The 15,180-nt window shown below is 34.2% G+C and overlaps 1 protein-coding gene across 1 annotated transcript in view; it reads left to right on the top strand.

The window, feature by feature from the left end:
• The window catches only part of Wdr62 (WD repeat domain 62), a 122,056-nt gene that overhangs the window by 57,328 nt on the left and 49,548 nt on the right, over window positions 1-15,180 (top strand). The window contains exon 3 of the mRNA XM_090118521.1: window positions 12,155-12,246. Coding sequence (XP_089974647.1) covers window positions 12,155-12,246 — 92 coding nt within the window. The remainder of the gene's footprint in view (window positions 1-12,154; window positions 12,247-15,180) is intronic.

Below are 15,180 nucleotides of genomic sequence, written 5' to 3'. Positions count from 1 at the left end.
ATAGCCGGGCAGCCGGCCGGTACCGCCGCAAACGCTACGTCCCGCAATTTTTAAATCTGTAATATCTTCGAAAATATTCTCTTAAATCATACGGTGTAAAGGGCCATATAGATCTATATTAAATGAACAATGTATTCAAGGTATTTAATTGGTTAAGGATTAATGCTGTATTGGTTAAAATCGCTTCGAAAATTAGCCATTATTTGTCGTAAAAAGTAAATGACAAAAAAAAAGTTATTGTGGGTTATCCATAAGAGATAGACATATACCATCGCGGACTTTTCTGTAGACCTTTTCAATGTGTATAATACTTAGTACATTATTTTGATAAAACTCGTAGGGTTCAGCCTGCGTTTGCAATCATCACATTAGAAACCTCAAAAATAACAGTACTTCTCCACTATTTAATGGATGTTATTATACATATAAACCTTCCTCTTGAATCACTCTATCTATTAAAAAAAACCGCATCAAAATCCGTTGCGTAGTTTCAAAGATTTAAGCGTACAAAGGGACATAGGGACATAGGGACAGAGAAAGCGACTTTGTTTTATACTATGTAGTGATTGTTAATGATAAATTATTTTAATGAATGAGAACTAGAAATAAATAGAACAACGTTTAATCATAAAAACACTAGTAAAAGATATCTATCAAAATGTGAAATATTGCACTTCACTACATAGTATAAAACAAAGTCGCTTTCCCTGTCCCTATGTCCCTATGTCCCTATGTCCCTTTGTACGCTTAGATCTTTGAAAGTACGCAACGGATTTTGATGCGGTTTTTTTTAATAGATAGAGTGATTCAAGAGGAAGGTTTATATGTCACTACATAGTATAAAACAAAGTCGCTTTCCCTGTCCCTATGTCCCTATGTCCCTTTGTACGCTTAGATCTTTGAAAGTACGCAACGGATTTTGATGCGGTTTTTTTTAATAGATAGAGTGATTCAAGAGGAAGGTTTATATGTATAATAACATCCATTAAATAGTGGAGAAGTACTGTTATTTTTGAGGTTTCTAATGTGATGTCGTAAAAAATTACATTTTTTCCGCTTACATTGAAAACGCAGGCTGAACCCTACGAGTTTTATCAAAATAATGTACTAAGTATTATACACATTGAAAAGGTCTACAGAAAAGTCCGCGATGGTATATGACTATCTCTTATGGATAACCCACAATAACTTTTTTTTGTCATTTACTTTTTACGACAAATAATGGCTAATTTTCGATGCGATTTTAACCAATACAGCATTAATCCTTAACCAATTAAATACCTTGAATACATTGTTCATTTAATATAGATCTATATGGCCCTTTACACCAGGGATGTTAGGGAGCTCCGTAACCGTAACCGAAACTATCGGATATCCGATATAAAAAAATATCCGTAACCGTAACCGAATCCGAAATAAAAGTTTCGGATAATATCGGATAGGGGCGGAACTTAATTGAGACACGTTATGACTTGTTGTTTTGATCGGCCGGGTGCAGCTGACACACAAGCCGCGCGCATTACAGTTTTATTTTAGATACATAAGATAACACTCAATATTTATTTACAATAATTTTCATTTTAAATACACACTGATAGCAAGATTGAATTATTCAAAACTCACAGACTGATTGTAATTTCTACCAAATGGTGACATACAGGGTGTAATCGTTAAGTGTGCACAGGCGATTATTCCGTAACTATTGAAGATATCAAAATACTTTAAACTGATGTCGAAAGCCCTTTACCTAATGAGTAAAATGATAATAATAACTTTTTTTATATTAAATCGGGAAATGTCCAAAAATTTTACACCAATCACTCCCATACATTTAGTATGAGATATTACTATCCCAAACATGTAATATGAAAAATTATGGTTCTTTTTTTTTGGTTTTGTGCTTAAATAACTTCGTAAATTTAAATGAAAATTCATTTAGAAACTGTAAATAGAGCTCGATGTGGAATACATTGGTATTCCAAAACGAGGACGTCACTTCGAACATTTGCTTTGAACGGAGAGTTTAATGTAATTTTTTTCGATATTTCCCGTTTTATTTTTAAAAAGTTATTATAGTCATTTTATTCATTAGGTAATGTACTTTCGATATCAGTTTAAAGTTTTTTGATATCTGTAATAGTTACGAAAAATTCGCCTGTACACACTCAACGATTACACCCGATAAAACCATAATTTTAGCTAAGTATTTGTATTTTACTTTTGAAATTCCTTAAAATTTTAATATCCGTAACCGAAATTATCCGAAACTAACGGATAATCCGAAATAATTTCATATCCGTATCCGTAACCGTATCCAGTATAATAATCATTCCTATATCCGTATCCAATCCGTATCCGAAACTTCATATCCTTAACATCCCTGCTTTACACCGTATGATTTAAGTGAATATTTTCGAAGATATTACAGATTTAAAAATTGCGGGACGTATTGTTTGCGGCGGTACCGGCCGGCCGCCCGGCTATGTATTTTATACCCGTGCGAAGCCGGAGCGGGCCGCTATGTTTTTATATACAACGTTCACAATTTTTCTGTAGTGTATTTAGTATCAGAATTGCACCCGTGCGAAGCCGGGGCGGGTCGCTAGTAATAAATAATGTGAAAAGAATCTGTCTATACGCCCACTTCCTTTTACTTTCATCTTAAATTTCTAATGATAAATTTTTCATATTCGAAATTTGTGATAGTGAAGATTAGAACAAGTCAGGTGCCAAACAAATACAAATATACCAATACAATCTACAAACAATATTGCTCTATATCCATACTAATATTATAATGGAACTGTTTTTTATACTTTCACTGCTAAATCACACCTTTTGATGAAATCAGTGTTGTGTCAAATAAAAAATACAGTACACTTCTAAATATGCATATACATAACTCAAAGGTGATTGACTGACTGACTGACATAGTGAACTATCAACGCACAGCCCAAACCACGGGACGGTTCGTCCTGAAATTTGGCATGCAGGTAGATGTTAGGACGTAGGCATCCTCCTCCAGGATTTTGATAAATTCTACCCCCAAGGGGATGAAAGTTATATTTTCCACGCAGACAAAGCTGCGGGCAACAGCTAGTTTTTTTTATAAATCAATCAAGGCTTGAAATGGAAGATGAAAGTTTTGTTTGCCCCGAGGTATAACTAGAATAATAATTAGATACCTACACAGACAATAGATCTTAATGTATGTCTGTGGGTACCTACATATGTTATCTTATATCTTATTCAAAGAAATAATTAGGGAAATCTAAACATTTCTACTGGGTACGAACTAATCGACCTTTCTACACTAATCGAGCAAAACCTGGAATCGCATTATGTTGAAAGTAGGTAAGTGTGTTGATTATCGACTTGACAGTTTCGATATATGTTATTAATGGACTATTGAATGGTCTGTAGATATAGAGGTATTTGTAAAGAAATATGTTGATTTTTGTGTTGGTAAATGAAAAAAAAAATTGAAATTATAATGAATTTTGCAAAAAAAAGGTTAAGCGTAATAACGTTTTAAATAGTAGGTACCTACTGACCTTGTACTTACGAGATATAAACACAGAATATATTATAATAATCTATAATATAAAAATGAATCCCAAAATGTGTTGGTAAGCGCATAACTTGAGAACGGCTGAACCGATTTCGTTAATTCTTTTTTTATTATATTCCTTGAAGTACGAGAATGGTTCTTATGTAGAGAAAACGTAAACATGTACCACGGGCGAAGCCGGGGTGGACCGCTAGTATAGACTAAAATAATTCTGTATAATTTTTATAAAGAATAAAAAACAACCATTGCAACTTAACACATTAACACAATAAAAAACGCACGTGTTATCTTCTCAAACTTAACCTGAATAAATCTTCGTCAGTTTTAAATTTGTTTATCTTAACCGACACCTACGAGATGTGCAATTTTCTTATTCCTTGTATGATATCATTTATAAGCGATTCGACCTCTTTAAATTGGGCTATAAGACTGATTTATCAGTATGATTCACTTCTAGAATTATTTTGATGGACTTACCGGAACTGTGAATTAACTAGTGGAAGGTTTTTTGTTTATTAAGCTATTGCATAGCTTATATATCGCTTATCTATCGCGGGCCTTGAGCGCAGGGACCGAATCTAGAAATTCCATAAAGAAAAAAACCTCACGCTCCCCACGGGGACGGGCGCGGAGGTGTGGCTTGAAGGCATAGCATGCAATAGCTTTACCGCGGCAGTCCCCGAGTGACACACGTCTTTTAATGATAATGATAATGCAATAAGTATGTGTTTTATAGGTTACATTTCGGTGAGTGTGCGTACGGGTTGCACAACCTTATCCCTTCATCTCCATTCCTCAACCGCACTTCGAGACGTGGCGAGGGATTCCATCCTTATGTTGTAGATATCCCTCCTATTAGAACACGTCGCTTCGAGTCATCTTTCTTAATGAAAACAGCTAAGGAATGGAACTCTCTCCCTGGCTCCATATTTCCCGCACAATACAATCTGGACCTTTTCAAATCGTGGGTGAACAGGCTTCTTCTAGGCAGACGTGCATCCAAGTAGACCACATCGCCGCTTCCCATCAGGTGGGATCGTGGTCAAACGTCTGCCTATTCATTATAAAAAAAAAGTATTATTTCCATACTACATTCTATGTCCGTTCTCAGTTCTTCATCATCAAACAAATCTTCGTTCGTTTATCAAAGAGACGGACAGACAGATTTGCTTTCGCAGTTAAATTAATAGAGAATTTTTTTCTCCATCTATAGATTTTCCTTCAAACTTATACTGACGCTTTATAGAATAAAGTACGTCTATATTTCTAGAATGATCTACAAATGCTCAATAATGACGTAATTTGATACAACAATAATCGAGACACCCGTTGAATTAATAATGAATTCCATTATATAACGGGTGATTTTTTAAGAGGTTAGGATTTGATTTTCAAAAAAACACAAAAAATTTGAAAAATTTGTTGTAATCTATAATGGAATCGATAGAACGATCAATATAATTTAATGTTTGAAGATGATTTCATGCAAATGCTGGCCGTGGCTCCGGTTTAGATGGCCCAATTTCGGCACACTCTCTACAAAATATCGGCCGGTATATCACGAATAAATGCTTCAATATTGGCTCCCAGTGCGTCAATCGTTGCTGGTTTATCCCTGTAGGCATAAGAAATAGTCCAAAGGCGTTAGATCACACGATCTAGGCGGCCAATCGACGGGCCCAAAACGTGAGATAAACTGTTCGCCGAAGACGGCTCTCAATTGGGCTATTGTTTCGCGTGCCGTGTGTCATGTGGCACCGTCTTTTTGAAACCGCATGTGAGGCATGTCCAATTCTTCCATTTTGGGCAAAAAAAAATCGCCAATCGAAGAAGTGCATCGCGCACTTCTTAACCGACTTCACACTCTCTTAACCGAGCATGCATTTTGATAGTAAAATTCAATAATTTGCAAGCGTTGTTCGTTCGTAAGTCGATTCATGCTTAAATTATAGACCAAACTGAACAAGTTTGATAAAGACACAAGACACGATTCACGCGTGATCTATCAAAAACAGTATTGCCAAAAAGAAACCAGCTAAAAAATCACCCTTTATAACAATATTGTTTTATTATTACTTATGTAATCATATAAAGGATAATATTATTATCTTTATGGTCTTTAATTAAGTAGGATTATAAGCCAAATTTATTTTATTTAAAAAATGAATGCGGAAAATATTATTTGGATTTATTTAAACGTATTACATTTTACTCTAAATCTAATCTAAGCTGATATTTAGTTTAATGGTCACTGATTAAAATAATATTCAGCTATTATATTATGTTGCTTATAATATTCTACCCAGCAACTAGGGCTTAAAACTGTTCTACATACCTACAGTTTGTATTACCTAAAATTTGTAGAATCATGAAGTTCGATGAAAAATAATTCAAGTAAATTGTTTCTGAGCATTAACTTTTTTATAGGATGCAAAAAGGTCCTTTAACTTCAATAAACAGAACTTTTTGTTCAGACGATAGGTATGGCACGATAAAATTTATTACATATGTATTTAACAACTTATATAGACTTCTATATATAGAGTCATTTTTTATAATTAATTTCATGACACCTCAGTTCCGTCCAGGCTGAACCGGGATAGACATGAAAAGATAAAGAAGAAAACAGTTTTTTACTGGTATAAGAAAGGTCGATCGAAATTACAAGGTCGGTATACCGTGTACCAATTTAAATTTTTGCTCTCCTTAGATGTATAATATAGATATACATATATAAAAAATCGTGCAAATGAAACACGACTACGATGCAAATAATCTTTGATAGTAAAGCATTAAGAAATATATATCTATAAGTAGGTTAAAATGTCACCTATGTTTAAGTTGCAAAATAACACGTTCGCCCACGGAAAAAAAGGTCGTGGCTATATCTGTTGTGAATGGGAAAGTGTTTCTGTATGTTGATGGTCTTATATATTCCCTATAGAGTTAACTATAGAGAGTAAAATGTTCTCTTAATGGTAGGGTAGTTGAAAATTTTTTCGTATATTTTGATAAAAAAATATAAGATGATCATAGATGTGTTGTGAATGGGAAAGTATTTCTGTAGATTGTCTTTTATATTGTCCCTATGTAGATGGATCTTTATTTTTCTTGAAGGTATTTGAATGTAATCCCTATGGAGTTAGTTCTTTACTTTTATTGCATCTTGGAGGGTAGTTGAAGATTTTGTACGGATTATTGATTAAAACAAATATAAAGTGAAACACTGTGTGTCAATGGGAAAGAATTTCTTATGTTGATGGCTAGCTAGTAGCTACTTACCTTTCTTGAATTGTGTAGGGTAGTAAGAAATTTCATTCTTTGTACAAAATATTAAATGGAATTTGGAATATTTTTACGTCCGTTATGTCCGTTTATCATATGAAACAATGTGACTCTTTTATTTTAAGCCTGATGCTTAAATTTTCATGATTACTTCGGAGTATGTAATTTGAGTTCTGATTTTGTGCTACATTGTTTGTATAGAACTTTGAGGCACATATACACGGTTTTGTAACACCAGGCTTTATTCTTGTAAAACCTATAGACACGCATATTCCAATAAAAAAGACGAGTGGCACTCGGGGACTGCCGCGGTAAAGCTATTGCATGCTATGCCTTCAAGCCACACCTCCGCGCCCGTCGGAGTGGGGAGCGTGAGGTTTTTCGTTACTAAATTAAATTTCTGGATTCGGTCCCCGCGCTCAAGGCCCGCGATAGAAGCTATGCAATAATAATTGTACTGCAACTAGATGGTGAAAGCGGGTTCGGTTCCGTTACAATTTATTAATTTTATGACGTCTGTTTGAAAGCTTATGGTCTATGGTCTATTCACTCTATGGCCATATTGAGTAATTGCGTATGTGTGAAATTGTTGAAGAAACTATCGGTTGTATTGGTTGTAAACCTTAATACATTTAAATTTTAATATTACAGATTACTTAATATTGTAAAGGGAAAAGTGTGTGTGTATGTGTACATGTACTATGTTAGGTTCTCTACCTTTAAATACTTAATCAATTTGTATGTTATTTGATAGAAGACAGATAATAATGGATTTTATAAGAAAATATGACTTATAAAAATCCCTTGTGTACAATTTTCGGATGAATAGCAGTTTATGTCTTAGTAAAAACATATAAAATGAATGTATGTAAGTAGGTACGTCCTTTATATAGAATCGTAAACTATGCATTTAATTATGATAGTATCTTCAGCAAAGAATTGTACACTAGCTGTGCGGCGCGGTTTCACCCGCATTACTCCGCTCCTGTTGGTCTTAGCATGATGATATATAGCCTATATTACTCGTGGATAATCTAGCTTTCGAATGGTGAAAGAATTTTTAAAATCGGTCCAGTAGTTTATGAGCCTATTCATTACAATCAAACAAACAAACAAACAAAGTTTTCCTCTTTATAATATTAGTGTTGATGAATACGAAGGTCTCTGAGCTAGTACGACCAATCTTGGACGGTCTATCATATCACACGTGAAGTCGGGGTTCTATATCTAGTAAGTTAATAAAACGAGCCTCTGTTGGACTACAATAAGTATTCCATTAATAAGTCGTGAATAAAATAAAAACGAATGAAATCGAAATTAAATGCACAATAAACAATGTAGTTATGACAAAAAGTGTCGTCTAAAACCTGTCCTCGTGGGAATCGTCGTAACTATTTATTTTTACTTTAAAAATTACAGTTATATAGACTAGTACTTGCCTTTAGTTTTTTATGCAATTGTCACAAATAGTTTTAATTGACGGTTTGAATACGGATTGAACCAACTTGTTTATTTTTTGTAAAATGAATACTAATTTCTTGTTTGTGCGTATGCAATGTTGTCGTATTTATTTTGTTCTCTCTCTATTCGAATTAATTTCAAGTTATCTTGGCACCAAACAATTTTATTGAATTAACGATATTCAGTTGTTTTTGCGCGAGAGACTTTAGTTTCACATCCACATTAAACCTTCGAAATTAACAAATGTACGTATTAACTAGTAGGAAGTAGAAAGCTATTATAACTTCAAATAAAATAATTGTATTAATTAGAACCTAAAAAACGATCATTCTTAGAATCAATTACCTTATTGATTATCAAAATAAAAGATGATTTATTAAAATATTATCTGGATTTCATAATATTTAACTTTTAGTTTTCTTTTGTTGGTCCATAATAAATTATTTTTGTTTGTTTGTAATAAACAAAACAAAAATCACATTTAAAACTCGTTTAACTTCTAAACGTATCTTGCGAATCTCATTCATAAACCGCCATGTTGATGACGTCATTTCTCAAGGTTAAACAACTCGAACTAGCTGTCCTTGCGAGGACGTATCTTCACAAAAGGGACTTTTGAATTGGAGTATTGGGTTACGAGTGTAAGGTTTATTTTGATATACATAATATACTTATTATAAATGTATGTTTGTATGTATGTATGTATGTATGTATGTGGAAATAAGCTGGAGCCTTTAGATTGACTCGCGTGGTTTATACGTTAATTTTAAGTGTTTATAGTATTTATTTACCATAATACCTATCATATCTATATTTCGTCAATCATATCTAGATACTAATATTATAAAGCTGAAGAGTTTGTTTGTTTGAACGCGCTAATCTCAGGAACTATTGTTCCGATTTGAGAAATTCTTTCAGTGTTAGATAGCCCATTTATCAAGGTAGGCTATAGGTAGGGCATGCAGAACCGAGTCCGGTTCCAAGTTTCTGAAACCCGGTTCCAAATCGAGCTCAGAACCGGGTAGAACCGGGTTACCCGGTTCTTTTATAATACCTCGGAAAAAAATACGAAATTAAACAAAATTAACTATAAAAGTACCTGATAGGCCTTTTATTTTACTCTTTATTTATCAGTCTTATAAAAGTACCTTGTTATCATAATTTTTACATACAATAAATCTGTAGAAGGGTCAATTCTGTAGATTAAAAATATTGAAAAAATAAATAGCAGGTGGTGTTACTGGATCGATACCAAACCCAAATATGTGATTAAAAAATTTTGGCCTGTCTGTCTGTATGTATATGCTGACATCACGGGAAAACTAACGGTTCGATTTCGATAAAACTTGGTATAATTATACCTTATTATCCTGGAAAAATACGTGGAAAAAAATAAATCTAAATCTTTCAGTTTTGTCCATACACGTTGTTCTGTAGAACTGCGAACACACGTTGCGTTACCCGCAGTGGATTCTTTTTTTTTTATAAAATGTCATTGTCAGAGTTACTCAATATGGAGAAATAAACCATCCACGCGAAGACGGATATCCGCGCGGACGGATTCGCGGGCGGAAGCTAGTATCACATTATAAACTTAAAACTTATTCATTAACTGCAAACTGTAAAGCAAAAAACCGGCCAAGTGCGAGTCGGACTCGCGCTCCGAGGGCTCCGAACAAACCTATTTTTTATAATGTTGTAACTTTAAAATTTATGTTTCTAGCAATTTTTCCTTTATCTGTGTTATAAGACGTTACTTTTACGAAATTTAAAGGCTCTGTGTTCATGAGAAGTACCCTGTAGGTTTTGAGTCCAATGCGAACATCGAAATTTGCAAAAAAATTCAGCATTTACGGCTGTATCTTTTGATGCGTTGGCTTGTGAGTTTGACTTTTTCATAGCATCAAGGGACCGAAGACTTGAGTATTCGATATAAATTTCAGCTTGATACCAAAAACAAAAACATGACTGGATCATTATATGAAACAGTAAAATCAACAGCTTTTCAAATTCACAACAAATGTAATAAAAATATTTCAGTAGCCTAATTTTTGTCATTATCGAAGCCTAATTTTTTTTTTTTGGTAGGAAACTTATAGCATCTAATAAATCAATCAGAGCCACGCTTGAGGCTTGACACGAAAATTCGCGATGCACGTGAGTCTGACGTTGCCAGATAGAATAAATTTGTTAAAATAATGCAGCAAAATATAAATAATACTTCATATTTTAATATTTTTGTCGGAACCGGGAGAACCGGGTTTCATACTATTCAGACCCGGTTCTCAAGATCATCAAAAACCCGGGTTTACCCGGGTTTTTCGGAACCGGGTAAACCCGGGTGCATGCCCTAGCTATAGGCTATATATCATCAGGCTAAGAACAACAGGAGCTGAGCAATGCGGCTGAAACTGCCGAGCACAGCTAGTTTTTAAATATAAAGTAGATACCTCCTCTTAATACACGAAATCTGATACGCAATAGGTTTTTCCTATAATACAGCACAAAAACATCACTTATAATAATAATTATAGTTATTTAAAACTTGCTTATGTTAATAACTTGCCTATACGGTTTGACGCAAAAAAATAATGAGCTAAATAGTGTTTCAAAAGTGTAAAACTTGACATGTTAATGTAACTTAAGTAATCTAATGTAATTAGGTTGCCGATGATGAGTTAACACATAAAGAATATAGTAAATAATAAAAAGCTGGACTGAACGGAATGAAATTTAGCATGCAGATAGCCACTATGATGTAGGCAGATAGCCACTATGATGTAATAAAACTTTTATTTAGATTTTTTTACCACGTTTTAAACCTGGTTTGTTTTACCGCGTTATGTAATAAGACGTTATTTGTATATTTAATAGGTACATAACTATCTTTATTTCACCACGAACAGCGCAAGGCCCCCATGGCACCTGATAATGGACGATAACACGTGACGTCATAAACCTTTAGTAAATATACAGGCACAAGGTTGTGCTGGTTTTATGGTTCTAGTTGTGATATTATTGTTATACTTATATGGAGAAATTTGGAGTTTTTATTATGGTTTAAAGCTCTTCAAAACATTGTTATCGAACCCACCATCTACACATTACTTTAGATTATGTAAACGGAAAGCTGAATGGCATACCTTAATATAATCCATACTAATATTATAAATGCGAAAGTAACTCTGTCTGTCTGTCTGTTACTCAATCACGCCTTAACTACTGAACCAATTTGCATGAAATTTGGTATGGAGATATTTTGATGCCCGAGAAAGGACATAGGCTACCATTATTTGCGAAATAATATGTACCACGGGCGAAGCCGGGGCGGACCACTAGTATGTAATAATAACACAACATAATTGACAACATACTAATGTTATGTAATACTATTAATCGTAATAGTGAAAAAAAAAACTTACAGAATACAAACAACTGAAAGCTAACATTTTTATACCTTGCTCTTCATCTTTCTCTATTTATATAGGACTAGATTTCCGCCCGCGGCTTCGCCCGCGTTTTCAAAGAAAAACTCGCATAGTTCCCGTTCCCGTGGGATTTCCGGGATAAAACCTATCCTATGTGTTACTCCAAGTTACCCTCTATATGTGTGCTAAATTTCATTGTAATCGGTTCAGTAGTATTTGCGTGAAAGAGTAAAAAACACACACACATCCTCACAAACATTCGCATTTATAATATTAGTAGGACATCTGCAATTACTACTCTACAAACATGCAATCTATTACATAGTGAAATTTTCAAAATTCAAGCAGTAATTCTCGAGATTTCACAAACTAATAAAACATAATTAACAGGGTTTTTTATTGTCCACAGATCAAATTGGAGACGGTGCTGGGCCTGACAGTGAGCAGTAATGCAGCGTTGGACTGCGATCCCAATACTGAACTGGTGGCGTATCCAGCTGGGTGTGTATTTGTTTTTTTACAATATACGAAATAAGAATATCAACTTTATTTATATGTACTAGTTGTTAGCTTCATCTTCGTCTGTGAATTCCCATGGCAATGAGAAAATCGCTTCGTTATAACTTATTAGTTATGACGTGAATGTTAATATCATAAATAGAAAATAATACAGTAAAACTTAACAAAAAATAAATTATTTAAAGCCATAATCCATATCAATTATCAACACGACACGACAAACAGACGAAGGATTCTGAAACCATTTCGATTAGGATCGAATACTTGGCGACCTCTGAAACACTTCCTTATTAAATGCCGTCTCCAGTCTCCAGAGTCCCAGGTCGTTAGAAAATCCAAAAAGTAAGCAGTCATAAAAGATATAAGAACGATTTTTCAGTTTGTATAATATTTTCCGCAAAAAAGTGCTCAACGCGGAAAAGTTTTCACTTCAAAAAGCTCTCAAGTCTAAAACAACACAATAAGAATGGCGCATTGCCGTCAGCTCGCGATTGGATTAAAATAATTTTACTGGCTCGTTTCAATGTTCAATCTCGTTCAAGGGCTGACCCGGTGACCTGTGACCTGTAGAATGGCACAGATAATGTGATACTAGAGGATTGGATTGTAGATACGTAGGTAATTGGTGTTAGGATTTGCGGGTTAAATAACTATTTAATTTTAAAGTTGGAATTTATATTTGCGTTCAGTAATTTGCAGTAAAATATCATCAATCATCATCATCAATATCAATACATATAATAAAATTCTAGAAAAGTGGTGTCTGTACAATGAAAATATGTAAAAAAAAATTAGCAGGGGTTATTATTAAATCGATCCCAAACCCAAAACTGTAGTTAAAAATTTTTTTGTCTGTTTGTCTGTTTGTCTGTATGTTTGAACACGCTAATCTCAGAAACGGCTTATCCGATTTCGATGCGGTTTTCACTAATATATTGTGGTAATCTTCATTTAACATTTAGTGTTTATTTCATGTCAATCGGTTCATAAATAAAAAATTTATGACCATTTAAGTACTCACGGCGAACATTTGCTAAGGCATTCTATGGTACACTATACAGTGTACGATAAAACGTAAGTTATCTGTTATACGCTACAGTTATGTTCAAGTGATCATATCGAAAGTCCCCAAGGGTAAGCTGAGGTAGTAGGGGGGAGGGGTCAAATTAAAATTATACTTATTTCTAGGTAAATTTTATACATAAAATGTCCTTTAAATTATGTCGTATTATACATATTATATTTTTAACCCCCGATGCAAAAATATGGGTGATAAGTGTTTGACCGCTGTGTGTGTGTGTGTTTGTACCACCGTAGCTCGCTAGCAGGTAATCCGAATTAGATGATGTTTTTTAGTTAGGCAGCATATTTTCCGACGCTGGTTCTTAAATAAACTATATCAAAATCGGTTCATCCATTTATTGTAACTAGGTATATAGGGGTAAAAGTGGGAATGAAAATAACTAAAGTTGTCGAATATACTTTAGTGATATATTAAATGAAAGTGAACGACCTATCAGTAAAAATAAGTCAAATTTTACCAAAATCGGTTCATCCACGGTCCATCCGGTAGATAATAAAAAAAGTGAATTTTGACTCAAGTGACATATGAAATGAAAGGGCATGACGTGTAAAGTATAATTAGACATAATTAATCAAAATCGGTTCATCCATTTACTATACCTATATACAGGGTGTAATCGTTAAGTGTGCACAAGCGATTTTTCCGTAAGTATTACAGATAACAAAAAACTTTAAACTGATATCGAAAGTACTTAACCTAATGAGTAAAATGGCCGTAATAAATTTTTAAAAATAAATCGAGAAATATCAAAAAAATTATCTTTAAACCCTCCCATACATTAAGTATGAAATATGAATATCCCGTATACATTTAATATGAAAGATTTTAGCTTTCTTCTTTTTTTGGGTTTTCTGCTTTAATTACTTCGCAAATTTGAAGTGGCATTTTCCACGCTTTTTCCGGACATTTTCACGCATTTTCCGGATATTTTCCGGGGATTTTCCGAGCATTTTCCGGGCATTTTCCACGCTTTTTCCGGACATTTCCACGCATTTTCCGGATATTTTCCGGACATTTTCACGCATATACCGGATATTTTCCGGACATTTTCACGCATTTTCCGGGCATTTCCCTGGCATTTTCCGGGGATTTTCCACGCATTTCCCAGGCATTTTCCAGGCATTTTCCGGACATTTTCACGCATTTTCCGGATATTTTCCGGGGAATTCCGGGCATTTTCCAGGCATTTTCCACGCTTTTTCCGGACATTTCCACGCATTTTCCAGATATTTTCCAGACATTTCCCTTTCATTTTCCGGGAATTTCCCGGGCATTTTCCGGGGATTTTCCGAGCATTTCCCGGGGATTTTCCGGATGTTTCCCATACATTTTCCGGACATTTCCCTGGCATTTTCCGTGATTTTCCACGCATTTCCCAGGCATTTTCCGGACATTTCTCAGGCATTTTCCGGGGATTTTCCAGGCATTTTCCGGACATTTTCAAGCATTTACCGGATATTTTCCGGACATTTTCACGCACTTTCCGGATATTTTTCCGGGGATTTTCCGAGCATTTCCCGGGGATTTTCCAAACAGTTATTTTGTGTTATTATTTATTTTATTTATTAACTGTAAAATAATCTGTAAGTACTTATAATTTAGTTGTTTATTAGTACGTGTTTCAAGACGTGTTTACTCAATAATTGTGTGTTAAGTAGTAACTACTATGCAGTCACTATTCCACGCGGACGAAGTCGCGGGCACAGCTAGTATCTAAATATATTAGAAGTATACACAAATGTTGTTAGCTTACCTTAGCTTTTTATTTAATAATACATATCTTATTTTATCATTTAAATATGTATTTGAGTTTGAATAAACAGCAAGCGCGT

This window comes from Colias eurytheme, chromosome 30 (assembly GCF_061535395.1).
Source record: "Colias eurytheme isolate Ceu_HAF_F1 chromosome 30, ilColEury1 Martin Lab GWU primary, whole genome shotgun sequence".
NCBI lineage: Eukaryota > Metazoa > Arthropoda > Insecta > Lepidoptera > Pieridae > Colias > Colias eurytheme.
Note: the sequence above shows the minus strand (reverse complement) of the source record. Positions and strands in the feature narration are given on the sequence as shown.